This window comes from Corvus hawaiiensis, chromosome 23 (assembly GCF_020740725.1).
Source record: "Corvus hawaiiensis isolate bCorHaw1 chromosome 23, bCorHaw1.pri.cur, whole genome shotgun sequence".
Lineage (NCBI taxonomy): Eukaryota > Metazoa > Chordata > Aves > Passeriformes > Corvidae > Corvus > Corvus hawaiiensis.
In genome coordinates, this window is record NC_063235.1 from 5,455,304 (window position 1) to 5,472,014 (window position 16,711).

Here is a 16,711-nt window from a genome sequence, read left to right on the forward strand (position 1 = left end):
GGGATGGGTCACAGCTTGGACTTGATGATCCCGGAAGGTTTTTTCCAGCCTCAGCCATCCTGGGATCGTGTGAAATCAAAGCTTTGCCTCACTGCTTGGATTTTGGGTGCTCCTGGGAACTGGAGCCTCCCTTTCCCAGTGCTGAGCACCACAGGAGGGGCTGGAGCAGCTGGAGTCCAGACCCTGCAAACGGGGTGAAAATCCCAGAAATTCCCAAATGAAAAAAAACCTTTCTCAAGGAGTTTCTTAACTCCCATTCAACTGATCAAAACAGCAGAGGAGCTGTGCCAGAGCAGTAAAAATCCCGGGAATTCTTTCCCTGCAGAGAACCCCCGCGAGTCCTGCTTTGACCCGGGGTCCATCAAGAACGGCACCAGGGTGGGCACGGACCTGAAGCTGGGCTCCACCATCACCTTCTACTGTGACGGGGGCTACGACATCGAGGGGGGCCCCACCCTCACCTGTGTCATGGGAGGGGATGGAAAACCCACCTGGAACAAGCCTCGTCCCACCTGCACAGGTAAATCCCGAGGGAAAGGGGAGCGGGGAAGGATCTGCCCCCGCGGCATTTCGCCTGTGGAAAACTGGCTGTTAATTCAGAGGGGTTTTCTCAGTGTTCTGTAGTTTTTTAGGGTTTTTAGAGGAATTGGTTTTCATTGTTTTTCAGGGGTTTAGCAGCTCTTTGAACAGGAGGAGCTGGTTTCTGTGAGGTTTTTTAACTTTCTTTGGAGACAGACAGGAAACTGGACACATGGCACATCCCGAGTCCCCAGCACAGGGCAGGAGTCAGGAATGCGCTTAAACCTTGGCTAAACCTGATCCTTGCTAATCCAAACCCTCAATCTTGGGCTTTCCTGAGCAGGGGCAGAGCTCAGTGACCAAAAAAAGGGTTTTTTTTCCTTAGGGCTTCCCTGTGGTTGTTTTGTTTTCTTTTCTGACTTCGTGGTTTGCAGTCAGACTTGATCTGAGAAGGGAATCAAGAGGCAGCTGGTGGGGGAAGGAGTGAAATCCCTGATTTGGGAAGGCTCTGGCAGGGAGGACACTGAGGAAAGGTGGGAAAAGGGAGCTCATCCTGACCTGTGAGGTGGAGAACAGTGCAAATCCCATTTGATAATTCCATATGGAGCCAGCACGAGATTGGGTTGGGAGAAACCTGAGTTTTCCAATGAGAACTTTCAGGGAGCAGCACCTGGAGCGGGGAGTGGTGGCTGGGGACATTTGCAGCTCCAGGGATGCTCCGTGATCCTTTTCCTTGCAGCTCCCTGTGGAGGTCAGTACACAGGCTCAGATGGAGTTGTCCTGTCCCCAAATTATCCCCAGAACTACACCAGTGGCCAGGTGTGCCTGTACTCCATCGTCGTGCCCAAGGACTACGGTACCGTGTTCGGGATTTTTTTGGGGGGATTCTTTTGTGCTGTGCAACTCTTCTTTGCTGGGGTTTTAATAATTTTAAAATTATTTAATCGATCCAAATTAAAAATGTAATCATTTTAATAATAACTTTTAACAATTGCATCCAGAACTGGAGATGAGGCAGATTGGAGAGGAGCAAGTGGTGCTGTTGGATGCTGTTGGAGCCAGGGAAAATCCTGGATTTGTCCAGGTTTTGTCCAAAGCTCAACCCAACGGGTGCCAGTTACAGCTAATAACTAACTCCTGTCCCTCAGTGGAGTTCTGCAGCTCGTGTTCCGTGGGCAGGGCAAGGGGATGAGTCACAGAAAATTCCCAGTGGGCTGGGAATCAGTGGGAAGATGTTGTGGCAATGAACCCGGGGGAGGCTGGTGCTGCCTCTGGAATTTGGGGATAAATAAAGGGCTCCCGTTTTTCCAGGCTGTCACTCAGGCCTTGTCCCTGCCTGGAATAAAGGCAGCTGAAACACGGGACAAAGGCTGTGCTGGGGAAAGAGATCCCAGTTTGGAATGCTGGGAATCCTGGGGGTCCTGTGCAGGGCCAGGGGTGGCACTCGACGGTCCTTGGGGTCTGTTCCAGCTCAGGGGACTCCATGAATCCATGAAAATGCCTCAGCTCCATGGCCTGGATGTGTGGGGTGGTGCTGGGGACAGCGGTGGGGACAGCGGTGGGGTCATGAGTGGGATGACAGTGGGGACAGCGGTGTGGGGACAGCAGTGTGGGGACAGCAGTGTGGGGACCCTGGGGACAGCAGTGTGGGGACAGCAGTGTGGGGACGGCAGTGTGGGGACACTGGTGTGGGGACACTGGGGACAGCAGTGTGGGGACACTGGGGACAGCAGTGTGGGGACAGCGGTGTGGGGACAGCAGTGTGGGGACACTGGGGACAGCAGTGTGGGGACAGCAGTGTGGGGACAGCGGTGTGGGGACAGCAGTGTGGGGACACTGGGGACAGCAGTGTGGGGACACTGGGGACAGCAGTGTGGGGACAGCAGTGTGGGGACAGCGGTGTGGGGACAGCGGTGTGGGGACAGCAGTGTGGGGACACTGGGGACAGCAGTGTGGGGATAGCAGTGTGGGGACAGCGGTGTGGGGACACTGGGGACAGCAGTGTGGAGACAGCAGTGTGGGGACAGTGGTGTGGGGACACTGGGGACAGCAGTGTGGAGACAGCAGTGTGGGGACACTGGGGACAGCAGTGTGGGGACAGCAGTGTGGGGATAGCAGTATGGGGACAGCAGTGTGGGGATAGCAGTATGGGGACAGCAGTGTGGGGACACTGGGGACAGCGGTGTGGGGACACTGGGGACAGCAGTGTGGGGACACTGGGGACAGCGGTGTGGGGGCAGCAGTGTGGGGACACTGGGGACAGCAGTGTGGGGACGGCAGTGTGGGGACACTGGGGACAGCAGTGTGGAGACAGCAGTGTGGGGACACTGGGGACAGCGGTGTGGGGGCAGCAGTGTGGGGACACTGGGGACAGCGGTGTGGGGGCAGCAGTGTGGGGACACTGGGGACAGCAGTGTGGGGACGGCAGTGTGGGGACACTGGGGACAGCAGTGGCCGGTCCCAGCCCCCTCTCTGTCCCTGTCCCCCTCCCTGTCCCCCTCCCTGTCCCCGCAGTGCTCTTCGGGCAGTTCGCCTTTTTCCAGACGGCGCTCAATGACGTGGTGGAGGTGCACGATGGCCCCACGCAGCACTCGCGCCTGCTCAGCTCCCTCTCGGGCTCCCACACAGGTACGGGGCTGCTCCCTGGCCCTGGCCCTGGCCCTGGCCCTGCTGGGAAAAGCAGCTTTGTCACAGCTGACACCCAGCACCTGCTCTGTGTGCGTTGCTAATTCCGTCACCTCTGTGTCTCCCGTTTTCCGTTCTCGCCATCCAGGGGAATCTTTGCCGTTGGCCACCACCAACCAGATCCTCATCAAATTCAGCTCCAAGGGTCAATCCACAGCCAAAGGCTTCCACTTTGTCTACCAAGGTGAGTTCAGGTGTGTTCTGGAAGCGTCCTCGGGTCGCTCCCAGGGGTGTCCTGAGTGTCTGGAGCTGCTTTTGGTGTCTGGGGGTTCTGAGCAGGGAGTGTCACAGGGAATTAGGATTCCTTAGGGAGCAGAGCTCTGGCAGGGCTGGCTGGCTGCTGTGGCTACTTCGTATTCAGCCCTTTCATTCCCACTCAGCCTCAACCCTGCACATCCCAGGATTAGCATCAGCCCCGTCGTGCCCGGAGTCACGCAGGGAATTTGGAGATTTATCCCGCAGCAATTCTTCCCAGTGGCGTTTTTAGCACTTTGCTGGGTGTAAGCAGCTGAAATCCCATCTGGCAGCTCGGAAATCCTCCCTCTGTGCGTGTCACAGCCTCGGGGCTCTCACACTCCTGCCCCTTGATCCCCTCAGTAACAGCTTTGTGCTGCACTGGGTGAGCACAGCTCGGGGATTTTATGGGAGTAAATAGAAAATGATGCACGGAACAGTGGGAAAACAGAAGGGATTTCTCACCCACGTGCTCCTTGGAGTTATCTGTGGGAACATCCAAGCTTTTGCTGCAAAGAGGGGACAGACACTGGCATGACCTGAACCTTCTCCAGGGGTGAAGCGAAGCATGGTTTGGATTTTGGAGTCTTTAGGATCTGTTCTCTTGAGTTCCTGCCTAATGAGTGTGAAACGGCCGTGGTGGTGTTTGGAATCTTCAAAGAGCTCAGCAGAGCAAAGGTTTGGATGAAATCTGGGAAGGTTTCCTCCTCCCTCTGAAGAGCTGCATGGGAAGCGAGAGGAAAAGAGCCCTAATTGGGACCTGCCTGGCCAGACTCTAATTAGCTCAGCACTCATAAATTTAAAGCAACTCAGAGGAAAATATTAATTGACTTCTTCCTTGGCAATGGACTCTTTTTTTTGGTGAGTTTTTCTCCTCACTTACCTGCCAGACTCATTCCTTGCTTTGGCTGTCAGTACTCAACAGGAATATCAACAATTTCGACAACATCACAACTTAAATCCCCCTTTTTCCTCTTTTCCAAAGATTTTTTCCAGTTGCTGTTCCTTCATGGCCGTGAGGCCCAGGGAGCTGAGGAACCCAAGGGGTTCCCCATGGAGGCTCCTGCACTGGGTGACAAACCCACGTTTTGGGAAGTCACTGCCAAACCCTTTGGTTTCCCTGAGTCAAAACAACCTTTTAATGTGATGATGAATTCTCTGCAGGGAGGCAGCAGGTTCTGGATATCCCAGCTGCTTTTCTTTTCCAGTAGAGAATAATTAAATCATCAAGGTTGGAAAAGATCTCCAAGATCTTCGGTCCCAACCTTCACCCAAGTGCCCCCGTGCCCACCCAGCCGTGTCACCAAGTGCCACCTCCACTCGGTGTGGCATGGAACCACTTGAGCTTGGATCACTTGATCTGACAGGACTGGGAGTGAAATGTTCTTCCTTCACAGTGGTCGTGCTTGGATTCAGCCCCTCTCTGGGGTTTAGGAATAATCAGTTAATTGTCATACCTGGATCCAACCAGTCTTTGGGATTTAGGTACAATCAGTCAATGGTTATGCTTGGATTTGACCAATTTTTGGGATTTAGGTACAATCAGACAGTGGCCATGCCTGGATTCAGCCCCTCTGAGATTGAGATACTTTGGGGTTTAGGTATAACTGGAGATGGTCACGTTTGGATTCAGCCCCTCTTTGGGGTTCAGATAGTTTGGGGTTTACATATCATCAGTCAATGGCCGTGTTTAGCCTCAGCCCCTCTGGGGTTTAGGAGTTACCAGTGGTCATGCTTGGATTCAGCCAATCTTTGGGATTTGGGAATTATCAGTGGTCATGCTTGGATTCAGCCAATCCTTGGGGTTTAGGAATTATCAATGGTCATGCTTGGATTCAGGCCCACATTGGGATTTAGATACTTTGGGGTTTAGGAGTGATCAGTCAATGGTCATGTTTGGATTCGGCCCCTCTTTGGGATTTAGATACTTTGGGATTTAGGTGCAATCAGTCAGTGGTTGTCCTTGGATTCAGCCAATCTTTGGAATTTAGGTATAATCAGTCACTGCTCATGTTTGGATTCAGCCCCTCTTTGAGGTTTAGATACCTTGGGATTTAGGAACAACCAGTCAATGGCCGTGTTTGGACTCAGTCCCTCTTTGGGATTCAGATACTTTGGGGTTTAGTCAATGGTCAAGCCTGGACTCAGCCAACCTTGGGGGCTTAGATAAAATCAGGCCGTGACTATGCTTGGGTTCATCCCCTCGTTGTGATTTAGCTGCGCTGGGGCTTTAGTTATAACTGGGAAATGGTCAAGTTTGGAATCAGCCCCTCTTTGGGGTTCAGGAACAATCAATGGCCGTGCTTGGATTCAGCCCCTCCTTGGGGTTTAGGTGCAATCAGTCAATGGCCATGTTTGCATTCAGCAAAAAGTCTTGCAGATACTTGGGGATTTCAATGTAAAACCGACAGAGCTTTACTCCGACAGCTGGCACTCCCAAAACGTTCCCTCTAACGCTGTTGTGTCTCCATTCCCCTGCTCCCTGGCAGCCGTGCCCCGCACCAGCGCCACGCAGTGCAGCTCCGTGCCAGAGCCGCGGCACGGGCGGCGCCTGGGCAGCGACTTCGCCGTGGGGGCCGTGGTGCGCTTCGAGTGCAGCCCCGGCTACGGCCTGAGCGGCTCCCCCGCCATCGAGTGCCTGGCCATGCCCGGGGCCCTGGCACAGTGGAACACCTCCGTCCCCACCTGCGTGGGTAGGTGGCACTGCGGCCTGGGGGGAGGAGGGAACGGGTGGGGTCGCGCTGGGAAAATCAGTGGGGTCATTCCGTGGGTTGTCCTGGAAGTGTCCAAGAGCTGGGTGTTGGTGATCCTTGTGGGACTCTTCCCTGGGTTGTCCTGGAAGTGTCCAGGGCTTGGATATTGGTGATGACTGTGGGACTCTTCCCTGGGTTATCCTGGAAGTGTCCAAGAGCTGGATGTGGTGATGATTGTGGGTCTCTTCCCTGGGTTGTCCTGGAAGTGTCCAAGGGTTGGATGTTGGTGATCCTTGTGGGACTCTTCCCTGGGTTGTCCTGGAAGTGTCCAAGGGTTGGATGTTGGTGATCCTTGTGGGACTCTTCCCTGGGTTGTCCTGGAAGTGTCCAAGGGTTGGATGTTGGTGATCCTTGTGGGACTCTTCCCTGGGTTGTCCTGGAAGTGTCCAAGAGCTGGATGTTGGTGATGATTGTGGGACTCTTCCCTGGGTTGTCCTGGAAGTGTCCAAGAGCTGGATGTGGTGATGATTGTGGGACTCTTCCCTGGGTTGTCCTGGAAGTGTTCAGGGCTTGGATATTGGTGATGACTGTGGGACTCTTCCCTGGGTTATCCTGGAAGTGTCCAAGAGCTGGATGTGGTGATGATTGTGGGACTCTTCCCTGGGTTGTCCTGGAAGTGTTCAGGGGTTGGATGTTGGTGATCCTTGTGGGACTCTTCCCTGGGTTGTCCTGGAAGTGTCCAAGAGCTGGGTGTTGGTGATGATTGTGGGTCTCTTCCCTGGGTTGTCCTGGAAGTGTCCAAGAATTGGATGTTGGTGATGATTGTGGGACTCCTCCCTGGGTTGTCCTGGAAGTGTCCAAGAGCTGGATGTTGGTGATCTTTGTGGGTCTCTTGTCCTGGAAGTGTTCAGGGGTTGGATGTTGGTGATCCTTGTGGGACTCTTCCAGCTCGGGGTATTCCATGGTTCTATGAAAAAATCAACAGCAAAACAAAGCATTAATGAAATGTAAAAATCTTCTTTAAAACCTCTTGCAGTTCTTCCCAGGGAGGTTGTGGCTGCCCCTGAATCCCTGGAAGTGTCCCAAGGCCAGATTGGATGGGGATTGGAACAATCTGGGATAGTGGAAGGTGTCTGGGTGAAAGGACTTGGTGATCTTTAAGGTCCCTTCCCACCCAAACCATTGCATGATTATCAGATACAATACAAAGCCCAGCCTGAATAAGAAGAGTTTAACCCCAAATTCCAGGGAATTGACATTTTCACCCAATACTCACTGTGAGATCTGGGACAAGCATCTTGAATAAATCAGCAGCTCCTGAAGATCAGCCCTGTGTGTTCCCCACTCCCAAGAAATGTGCCAAAAGTTGCCCAAAAATTACTAAAACCAGGATCATCCCTACAAATCTCACCCTTAAATCACAACCACTTCTTGATTTCTCCTCATTTGAGCAACGTTTTTAGCACAAAGCCAATTCCTTCCCTTTCCAACGGCGCTTTCCTCCTTGCAGTGCCCTGCGGGGGGAACCTGACGGAGCGGAAGGGAACCATCCTGTCCCCCGGCTTCCCCGAGCCCTACCTGAACAGCCTCAACTGCGTGTGGAAGATCACGGTCCCCGAGGGAGCAGGGATCCAGGTACAGCTGGGACAGAGGGGGGACACTCGGGCTCTGCTGCTCTCAGAGAGGCCACGTGTTGGGAAGTCTCTGCTCCTCGTAGGAAAAGGATGGATTGGTGTGGAATTCTCTGGAATCAGGGCTTCATTTAATGCCAGGAGTGGGCAGGGGCTGATTGGTGATCTCAGGGAAGGGCTGGAGCTGTGCCTGGGGGATTTAGGTTGGATTTAGGGAAGGGTTCTTCCCCCAGAGAGTGCTGGGCACTGCCCAGGCTCCCCAGGGAATGGGCACGGCCCCGAGGCTGCCAGAGCTCCAGGAATGTTTGGACAGCGCTGCCAGGGATGCCCAGGGTGGGACTGTTGGACTGGATAATCCTGGTGGATCCTTCCAGCTCAGGATATTCCATGATTGTGGGCCAGTGTTATCCACAGGCTGCTTGCACAGGGAATAGCAGATCCCAGGCAGCCCCTGGATCCCCTCTCCTGATCAGACACCAGGAACCAAAACACAGAGCCAGGGTAGAACAATTTTTGTCATCCCCATCCAAACCTGACAGCCTTTTCCCAAAGGATTCTCTTCCCTGCCACGTCTCCCAGCCTGTCAGGGTTGTTCTCCCACCCCTGGGGCTGTTGGGTTGTCTGTGCAGGGCCAGGGGCTGGGCTGGGTGATCTTCATCCCTTCCAGCTCAGGACATTCAGTGATGGATTTAAACACATTTTTGCCTCCTGTGTGTGGCAGGGCAGTGGGGCTGTGCTGGTGGGACACAACACCGGGGGAATTTGGGGTGCAGATCTTCACCCTGATGAGCTATTCAGGGTTAAAAGGGGGGATTTGGGGTGCAGATGTTCACCCTGATGAGCTATTCATTGTTAAAAGGGGGGGATTTGGGGTGCAGATCTTCACCCCGATGAACTATTCATTGTTAAAAGGGGGGATTTGGGGTGCAGATCTTCACCCTGATGAGCTATTCAGGGTTAAAAGGGGGGATTTGGGGTTCAGATCTTCACCCTGATGAGCTATTCAGGGTTAAAAGGGGGGATTTGGGGTTCAGATCTTCACCCTGATGAGCTATCCAGCGTTAAAAGGGGGGGATTTGGGGTGCAGATCTTCACCCTGATGAGCTATTCATTGTTAAAAGGGGGGATTTGGGGTGCAGATCTTCACCCTGATGAGCTATTCATTGTTAAAAGGGGGGATTTGGGGTGCAGATGTTCACCCTGATGAGCTATTCAGCGTTAAAAGGGGGGATTTGGGGTGCAGATCTTCACCCTGATGAGCTATTCATTGTTAAAAGGGGGGATTTGGGGTGCAGATCTTCACCCTGATGAACTATTCATTGTTAAAAGCCGTGTGAGCCACACGGGCAGAGCCACTCGCCCCAGGATCTGTTATCCCAGCAGAGCTGCAGTGGGATGTTTACACAATCACAGCTCTGCTGCTCCTCAGCTCCAGGTAAAGGAGCTCTCTGCAGGTGTTTTGTGGCCTTTATTGTCCCTCTGCAGCAGCAGAGCTGAGGATTAATCCCAACATCAGGAGATAAAGCCCCCCCTGAGCTGTGTCCCCACACTGCCCCGTGCTGGGTGACACAGGAGGTGGATTCTGGAGCAGGAGCATTCATTCCTCACTTGTCTGAGGGATTTTTTTCTTCCTCTTTCCCACCACTCTGTGAGGTTTTCATTCCTGAAGTGCTTTGATTTCCCTGCTGTGTGTTTGGTGATGGATTTGGAGGGATCCCCTCCCTGTGCAGCTCTCAGCTGCTGGCACTGTTGGGTTTCTCTGGGCAGGTTTATTCCAACAGCAGCTCAGGAATTCCTACCTGGAGATTCTCACTTGGAGATTGTCACCCTCAGCCCCCACCCCCAAACCTGCCCCTGGCTCTGGGATGGGCCCCAGGGGGTTCACAGTGAAACCCCACAGGCCTGGGGTGATATTTTGAAGCCTCTGAGGCTTTTGCTGTGTCCAGTGCTGCAAATCCCCCTTTTCCTTCGGTTTTGAAGCCATTTAAAACAGTGTTTTCCAAAGCTCTCCTGTCCAGCTGGAATTTGGCCACTTTCAAGCCCCTGAAATGAAGGAGGATCCATTTGTTGGTTGGGTTTTTTGTTAGGTTGGGGGTTTTTCTGGTTGGGTTTTTTTGTTGTTGTTGTTCTATTTTTCACCCCTTTTCCTGTTGGATGGGATCTTTTCCAAGGGAAATCAAAATTTTGGGGGCTGGCACAGAATGCAAGCAACCAAAACAAAGTGGATTTTGTGGCTGTGCTGTGCCTTGGCCAGGCTCTCAGTTCAGTTCCCAGGTTTAGGGTGGGATTTGGGGAAGAGCAGGACCATGGTCCTTCAGTGTGACCCAGTCCTCTGCTACAAAAGAGGGGGAATTGGGGTGAAAAAAGAAGTTTTTTATTATGGGGGTGGAACAGATTGTCCAGGGAGGTTGTGGATGCTCCAATCCTGGAATGTCCAAGGCCAGGTTGGACAGGGCTTGGAGCAACCTGGGACAGTGGAGGGTGTGGCAGAGGTTTTGGGACAAGAGGAGCTTTGAAGTCCATCCCAAACCCTTGAAATTCTTTGATCTCGTGTTTGTGGGGCCCCCAGCAGTGCTGAGGTCTCCACTTCCACCGGGATCTGCTGTCACCTGGTCACGACCCATCAGCTTCCCTGAGACTTCCAGGGGGAGAAAAAAAAAGCCCTTGGAGAAAAGTTTTGGCTCCCAAGACCTAAAACAGCTGCAGGGAGGGGTCTCGGGGCAGCCCCCAGGGAGGGAATGACCCTGGAGCTGGAGCTGGATCCATCCTGGCCCCCCTTCCTTTGGATTCTCCATTATTAGCTCCTCATTCCAGCATGGCTTCACCCCCTTTTCGCACAACAATTAAAGGTTAAGCAGCTGTAAATCAGGGGAGGAGGTGAAATTGAAGCTTTCTTGGTAGCAGCACTCAGGATTTTTATGTAATCAGGGTAGGAGCTGGCACTTGTGCCATGAATTATTCATTCCCGAAGCAAACGTTCCTGAGCGAATTAATTTATGCACGTGGCAGTAAATAGATGCAGATCCCTTGTGAATCCACATGTCAGACTAGAATTAGGACCTTAAAAATGTTTATTCCGTGAAGTTGGAGTAGGGAGGGGAAGAGAGGAGAATAAATAATTGAGGCTGTGTAAGAGCAAACAAAACGCTCGTTGTCACTCCACTTCCCATAATGTAAATCACAATAGGGGTGGAATGAGGCAGGGAAAAGGGAAAAAGGGTCAGAGGGAGCAGTGATGGCTCCGTGGGGGTCACTGCGATTCCTGCTGGATGAACTCCGCTCATTTTCTGCTCAAAAAAACACTTGGGAGGAACTTTAGAGCTGGTTTTATTACCCGGAGTAAATCAAGGAGGAAATGGGTTTAAATGGCTGAAGCGAGGGGGGTTTTTTGATTCGTTTCTTTTCGAAAGGGGTTTTTTGATTTGATGTTCGGCAGGGCAGAGGCAAGTGGGGAATTGGGGTGGGTGAGGAAATTGATGCCTTTTCCTGGTCTTAAAATCAAGAGGCATACACGGTTAGAAGGGGAAAAGGGATTTTACCTTGGGATTTATTTTAAGGATCCTCAGGTGCACACGTCCAGGTCATAAGCATTGAAATGACACAATGCACCAAAAGATCAGGTATCATTATAGGTGTTATTAATTAGCAGATCTATCAAAGATTCCCCAAGGAGAGGCTCGAGTGAGCCCTCCTCCCCAAGGAACCTTCCCCTGGATGGTTCTATCTTGGTTTACAGAATGTGTTCTGGAGAGGACCTTGGGCTCTGGGGCACACTGATCCCTGGCTACGAAGCTTCTAAAATGTTGAGTCTCTCAGCTTGACAAACAAGGCCAAGAATGTAGGGAAAAAGCACTGGGAATACAGGAGTTGTAAAAAAGGTATAACAGGGGTATAAAAGAAAAGGCAAAAAAATCTTCATGGCATCAAAATCAGGGAATAAGGTTTGGGGAAAAAGGGAGGGAGTTCACCCGTGTGTAGTAGTCAAGGTTTGAGGGCACTGAACTCTCCTCACTGCTCATTTTTCCCAATTTTCCGGCGCTCTCCATGTTTGGAGCCAAGTTGTCCAACTGATTTATGCTCCTGATTTGTCTTTAAGGGTCCTCTGGGGGTTTTTTTGCCTGGCAGTTTAATTTGAGATACCCAGTGTTGGAAAAATCTCATCCAGAACTCGCAGATTCAATCTGGATTTTCCCCAAAACCGTTGCGTTTTGCTCAGGTTTGCTGCCTCGCTCTCACCCCATTCACCAAACTTGGGTTTTTCGTGGGACACTGAGTGCTTTGAACCCCCAGCATTTGGGATTTAGGCAAAATCCATGTTCATGGTGATCCTGGCAAACAAAGCTGTGCAGGTCCACGGAGATCCTTGCTCAAGCACAAGCTGCTTTTCAGTGGAAATGCAGATTTTAGTGGAAATGCAGATTTTGGTGGAAATGCAGATTTCAGTGGAAATGCAGATTTCTCAGCTCTCCAGATGCTTCTCATCCCAGGATTTGTGTTCATGTTCCAGCTAATGGAGTCAAGCAACTTCCTAAGGCCTCCAAACCTTACGGGGCATGGCAGGGAGAGGTGAAATCCAAAAAAGCAGCTCAGTGATGCCTCTGAAAGCTGAGGAACAAGGCAGGAACTTGATTGGGTTTTTAAAATCCTGTTGTTTCATGTGAGGGGGTTGGGGTTTATTTTAGCTCTCAGGTTGCTCTCATTTGAAAGGGTTCAAAGTCTTCGGGGATTTCTCCATGCAGAGGATAAAAAGACTGGGATTGTCAGCAGCTGTAAATGAGCTGAGCAGCTCCAGCCCTGGAGCAGCAGCAGCAACCAGCATTCCTGTTTGGAAGTTTGGGGGAAAATAGCTGGAAAAGCCCAGCAGAAATCTCCAAGTTTTACCCATGCTGAACCCCCAGAATGTGTTACTAACTCAATTAGCGACCCTTTAATTGCTGTTAATCTGATTTATTACCATTTTTGCAGGAGTTGTGCTGTTATTTTTTTTTTTTCTATTTATTTTGTTTCTCCCTGCAGATCCAGGTGATCAGTTTTGTCACGGAGCAGAACTGGGATTCCCTGGAAGTGTTTGATGGGGCAGACAACACAGCCACCATGCTGGGGAGCTTCTCTGGTACGTGCCGGTCGAGCCCAGTTTTATTCTCCTTACAAAATTAAGCTGAACTCCATCAAAAACTCGGAATAGATTCAAAGGGAATCGTGTGCTTTGTTGGATTGGGAATTTCAACCCTGTCTGCCTGTGGAAAAGGTTGAGAGGGAGCCTTAAACACAAAAGCAGTGGGGTTTTATTCCTGGGAATGGGAGTTCCCTCAGCTCTGCTGGGATGTGAGGCCACCACGCCTGGCAGGGTGACCTGACCTGGCTGATGTGCCTCAGGATGGCTGAAGGGTTACAAAACAAACTTTTATTTTCCCTTGGACGCTGAGGAATTGTGGCTTTCAGCAGAGCAGGGATGAGCCGGGCTCCAGGAACTTTGAGAGGCTTTCAAATGGCAGGACAGCGGCCCAAAATCTCATTTATTTAACAAATGTGCCCAAAGCGCTCTGAGCCTGGCAGGAGAAGGGGCTGGCATGGAAGTGCCTCGTCCTGCTGCTGCAGCAGCTTCCAGGGAATGAAGGAATCCGAATTTCCATGGACCTGTGCTCCACCCACGCTGTTCCCCATCCCTTGATGCTTTTTGTCTGTCCGTGGCGGAGCTCCACAGGCTGAAATCCAGGAGCAGCCCCTGGAAAGGCCCTGGGTATTTCTCAGTTGGCCTCATTAGAACCTGATCAAAACCGAGAGGAGCTCGTTAAGCTGAAAGGACTTTCTGTTCCAGCCTCTCCTGCCGCCAATCTCCGAGGAGGAGAGGGATCTTCTCCACTGTCTTTGTGCTGCTCTTGTTTTCCCAGGAACCACGGTGCCTGCGCTGCTCAACAGCACCTCAAACCAGCTCTACCTGCATTTCTACTCCGACATCAGCGTCTCTGCTGCGGCTTTCACCTGGAATACAAAAGTAAGAGCAGCTCCAGCCTTGATCCCGCTGCTCCCGGGAGATGGGGAGGTGTTCATGGGGCTGCTGCCTCGGGGAAGTGGGAGAAGGAGCTGCCGTGGCTCCCTGCTCTCAGGGAGAGAGTGTTCAACGGAGAAAAGATGGAGCAGAGGGCTGGGGTGACCCTCGTGGTGGCTCTGGTGGCACCTCGTTGTGTCCTCATGGTGGCAAAGTGATACAAATCCGTGGGTACAGGGGTGGGATCTGGGCTGGAGAAGTGCTGCTGGCCAGGGGCTGGGAGGCTCTTGGCATTCCCTGCTGGAAATGCGTCCTTATCCCAAAAATCCTGGCTGGAAGGGCCCTCAGGGGTCATCCCGTGGGACCTGCTGAGGAAAGCAGGGTCAGATGGCAGATTAGTTTGATTTGCACATTTTTAATGCAGCCTGAGCTTGGAAAAACTTCAGGGATGGGGCTGCACGAACACCCTGGGCAGGCTCTCCTCACAGGCTGAGCTCGGTGTTATCAGTGTTATCAATGTTACCAGTGTTATCAGTGTTATCAGTGTGGGTTTGTGCTCTGGGGTGCAAAACGAGCTGCAATATTTCAGGTGCTGCCTGATGGGTTTTGGGGTGTTCCCCTCCCTCACCTGGATGTGCTCCCTCCCATCCCTACATCCCAGGGCACTCTGAGCTGGATCCAGGAATTCCTGTGCTTTGAGCTCAGAGGTGTCCAGACCCTGGACAGGATCATTTCCATGGGGGTTGATCCATGCTCCTTTTCCAGCCTCCAGCTGAGGGAAGCACCTTGGCACAACCTCTGGAAGCTCTGAGGTCGTGTGGGCACCCACTCTTTTCTCCCTTTTTTGGGGGCTGGAATTAAATTAATGGTTAAAAACACCTTAAAAAGGTCTTTAAGGTCGCCTCCAACCCCAATTCTGTGGTTATGTGGAGCACTTCAGTGGGTTCCTGGTTAGGAATGATCCCAACAATGGCAGCACGTTCCTCCCAGCAGGCCTCATGCCAGGTTTTTTTGGGAATACAGACCCCAGCACGTGGTTAAATGTGGTTTTAGACAGAGAATGTGTTTTAAAAAAGAAATCCCCAGGGGTGGGAGAACAACCCTGACTGAGGCTGGGAGACATGGCAGGGAAGAGAATCCTTGGGAAAAGGCTGTCAGGTTTGGATGGGGATGACAAAAATTGTTCTACCCTGGCTCTGTGTTTTGATTCCTGGTGTCTGATCAGGAGAGGGGATCCAGGGGCTGCCTGGGATCTGCTATTCCCTGTGCAAGGCAGCCTGTGGATAACACTGGCCCACAATCATGGAATATCCTGAGCTGGAAGGATCCACCAGGATTATCCAGTCCAACAGTCCCACCCTGGGCATCCCTGGCAGCGCTGTCCAAACATTCCTGGAGCTCTGGCAGCCTCGGGGCCGTGCCCATTCCCTGGGGAGCCTGGGCAGTGCCCAGCACCCTCTGGGAGAAGATCCTTTCCCTAAATCCAACCTGAACATTTTGGGGTTGTCCTCCAGAGCCAGGAGTTGGAAGGATGATCCTTGTGGATCAGGATATTCCATGATTTTCTCAGCTCTGGTGCTGTGTGAGGTTGGAATTGCTGCCACAGCCCAGCAGCAGCAGGGAGGGGGTGCAGGAGGGCACTGCCAGCTCTGCCCAGCACATCCAAGAGCACAAAGAGCAGCTTCCTGCATCTGCTCCGTGCTGAGGATCCTGTGGGACAGGGCTGGAGCCAGCCTGGAGCTCCTGCAGCTCCCTGGCTCATCCCAGGCTGGCCTGGCCGTGTCCCACAGCCGTGCTGGTGCTGCTGAGCTGCTGAGACACGTGGGGACAGCTCTGTCTGTGTCCCCAGTCCTCCTCAGGGCATGGCAGGACTGGTTCCTGCTGGACGTGGGGCTGATAATTGGTTCTGAGCACGGCTCTGCAGCCAAACCATGTTCTGCTGGTTTGGTTTTTTTCCAAGGCCGCAAATGGATTTTTGGATGGCGCATTTCATTCTGTAAAGTGGCTGCAGGAGTTCTGCCCGAGGAGCTGTGGCTGCCACATCCCTGGGAGTGTCCAAGGCCAGCTTGGAGCAACCTGGGATCGTGGGAAGTGTCCCTGCCCACTCAGGGGGGGAATTGGATGATTGAGGACCCTTCCCACCCAAAGCAGAGTGGGATTCTGTGCAATGACAGCTGGGACTGTGCTTTAGAGGCCAAGCAGCACCGAACCTGCCAGGATTTCCTGCCTTTACACACTGAAACCTTGTCCGTTATTGAATCCAGCAGGATTACAGCCACCACAGGATTGGGGAGAGAAAATGTGCCCAGCCTGTGCTCTGGGAGCTGCAGGAATCCTCTCGCTGTGTCTCTGGTTCTTCTGCACCTCTGTTCCAATCAATAAATCCTCCGAGCAACCCCTGCAAAAATCATGCCCAGGTTTTTCATGAGGCTGGGGATTATCAGCCCAGTCTGTTCCCTTGGCTGAGGAAATTAATAGGTGTTGATTTCCAGGGCAGCTGGAAATAATGGGATTTCTGCTCTGTTTGTACAATTGGAATTTCCCAGCCCTGAGCCCTGGGTTTTTTCTGTGTTCCTTCTGCGAGGAAGTTGGAGAGATGAGCTAAAACAGGGGAAGAGAACTCTGGTTTCTCCCTCACTGGGTTACTCAGCTGAGCTCTTACCTCTGCATGCTCCAAAGCCGGGAACAATTTGGGACTGAGTGAAAGCCACTGATGTGAATGAGAAGTTATTTAAAGCCATTTCCCCCCCTGCCTCTCTGAAGGTCAAGCAGCACATCCACGAGCGGGGAGGGAACACGCAGGGAAGCGTGACTGGGCTTCCAGGAGGAGGCTCAGCCTCTCCTCGCTCCTGCTCTCTTTTATTTTGCCCCTGCCTTGGGCTCAGTGGGGTTGGAGCAGAGCAGGAGCCCTGGCAGGGATGCAGGGGTTACCTTGGAGTGGCAGCTGCTGGCACAGGGAG

At 52.5% G+C, this 16,711-nt stretch overlaps 1 protein-coding gene across 1 annotated transcript in view; it reads left to right on the forward strand.

The window, feature by feature from the left end:
- Positions 1-16,711, forward strand: part of CSMD2 (CUB and Sushi multiple domains 2) — a 350,279-nt gene that overhangs the window by 263,588 nt on the left and 69,980 nt on the right. The window contains 9 exon segments of the mRNA XM_048326964.1: positions 326-520; positions 1,259-1,375; positions 3,034-3,147; positions 3,293-3,388; positions 5,928-6,131; positions 7,642-7,766; positions 12,779-12,875; positions 13,654-13,731; positions 13,734-13,757. Coding sequence (XP_048182921.1) covers positions 326-520; positions 1,259-1,375; positions 3,034-3,147; positions 3,293-3,388; positions 5,928-6,131; positions 7,642-7,766; positions 12,779-12,875; positions 13,654-13,731; positions 13,734-13,757 — 1,050 coding nt within the window.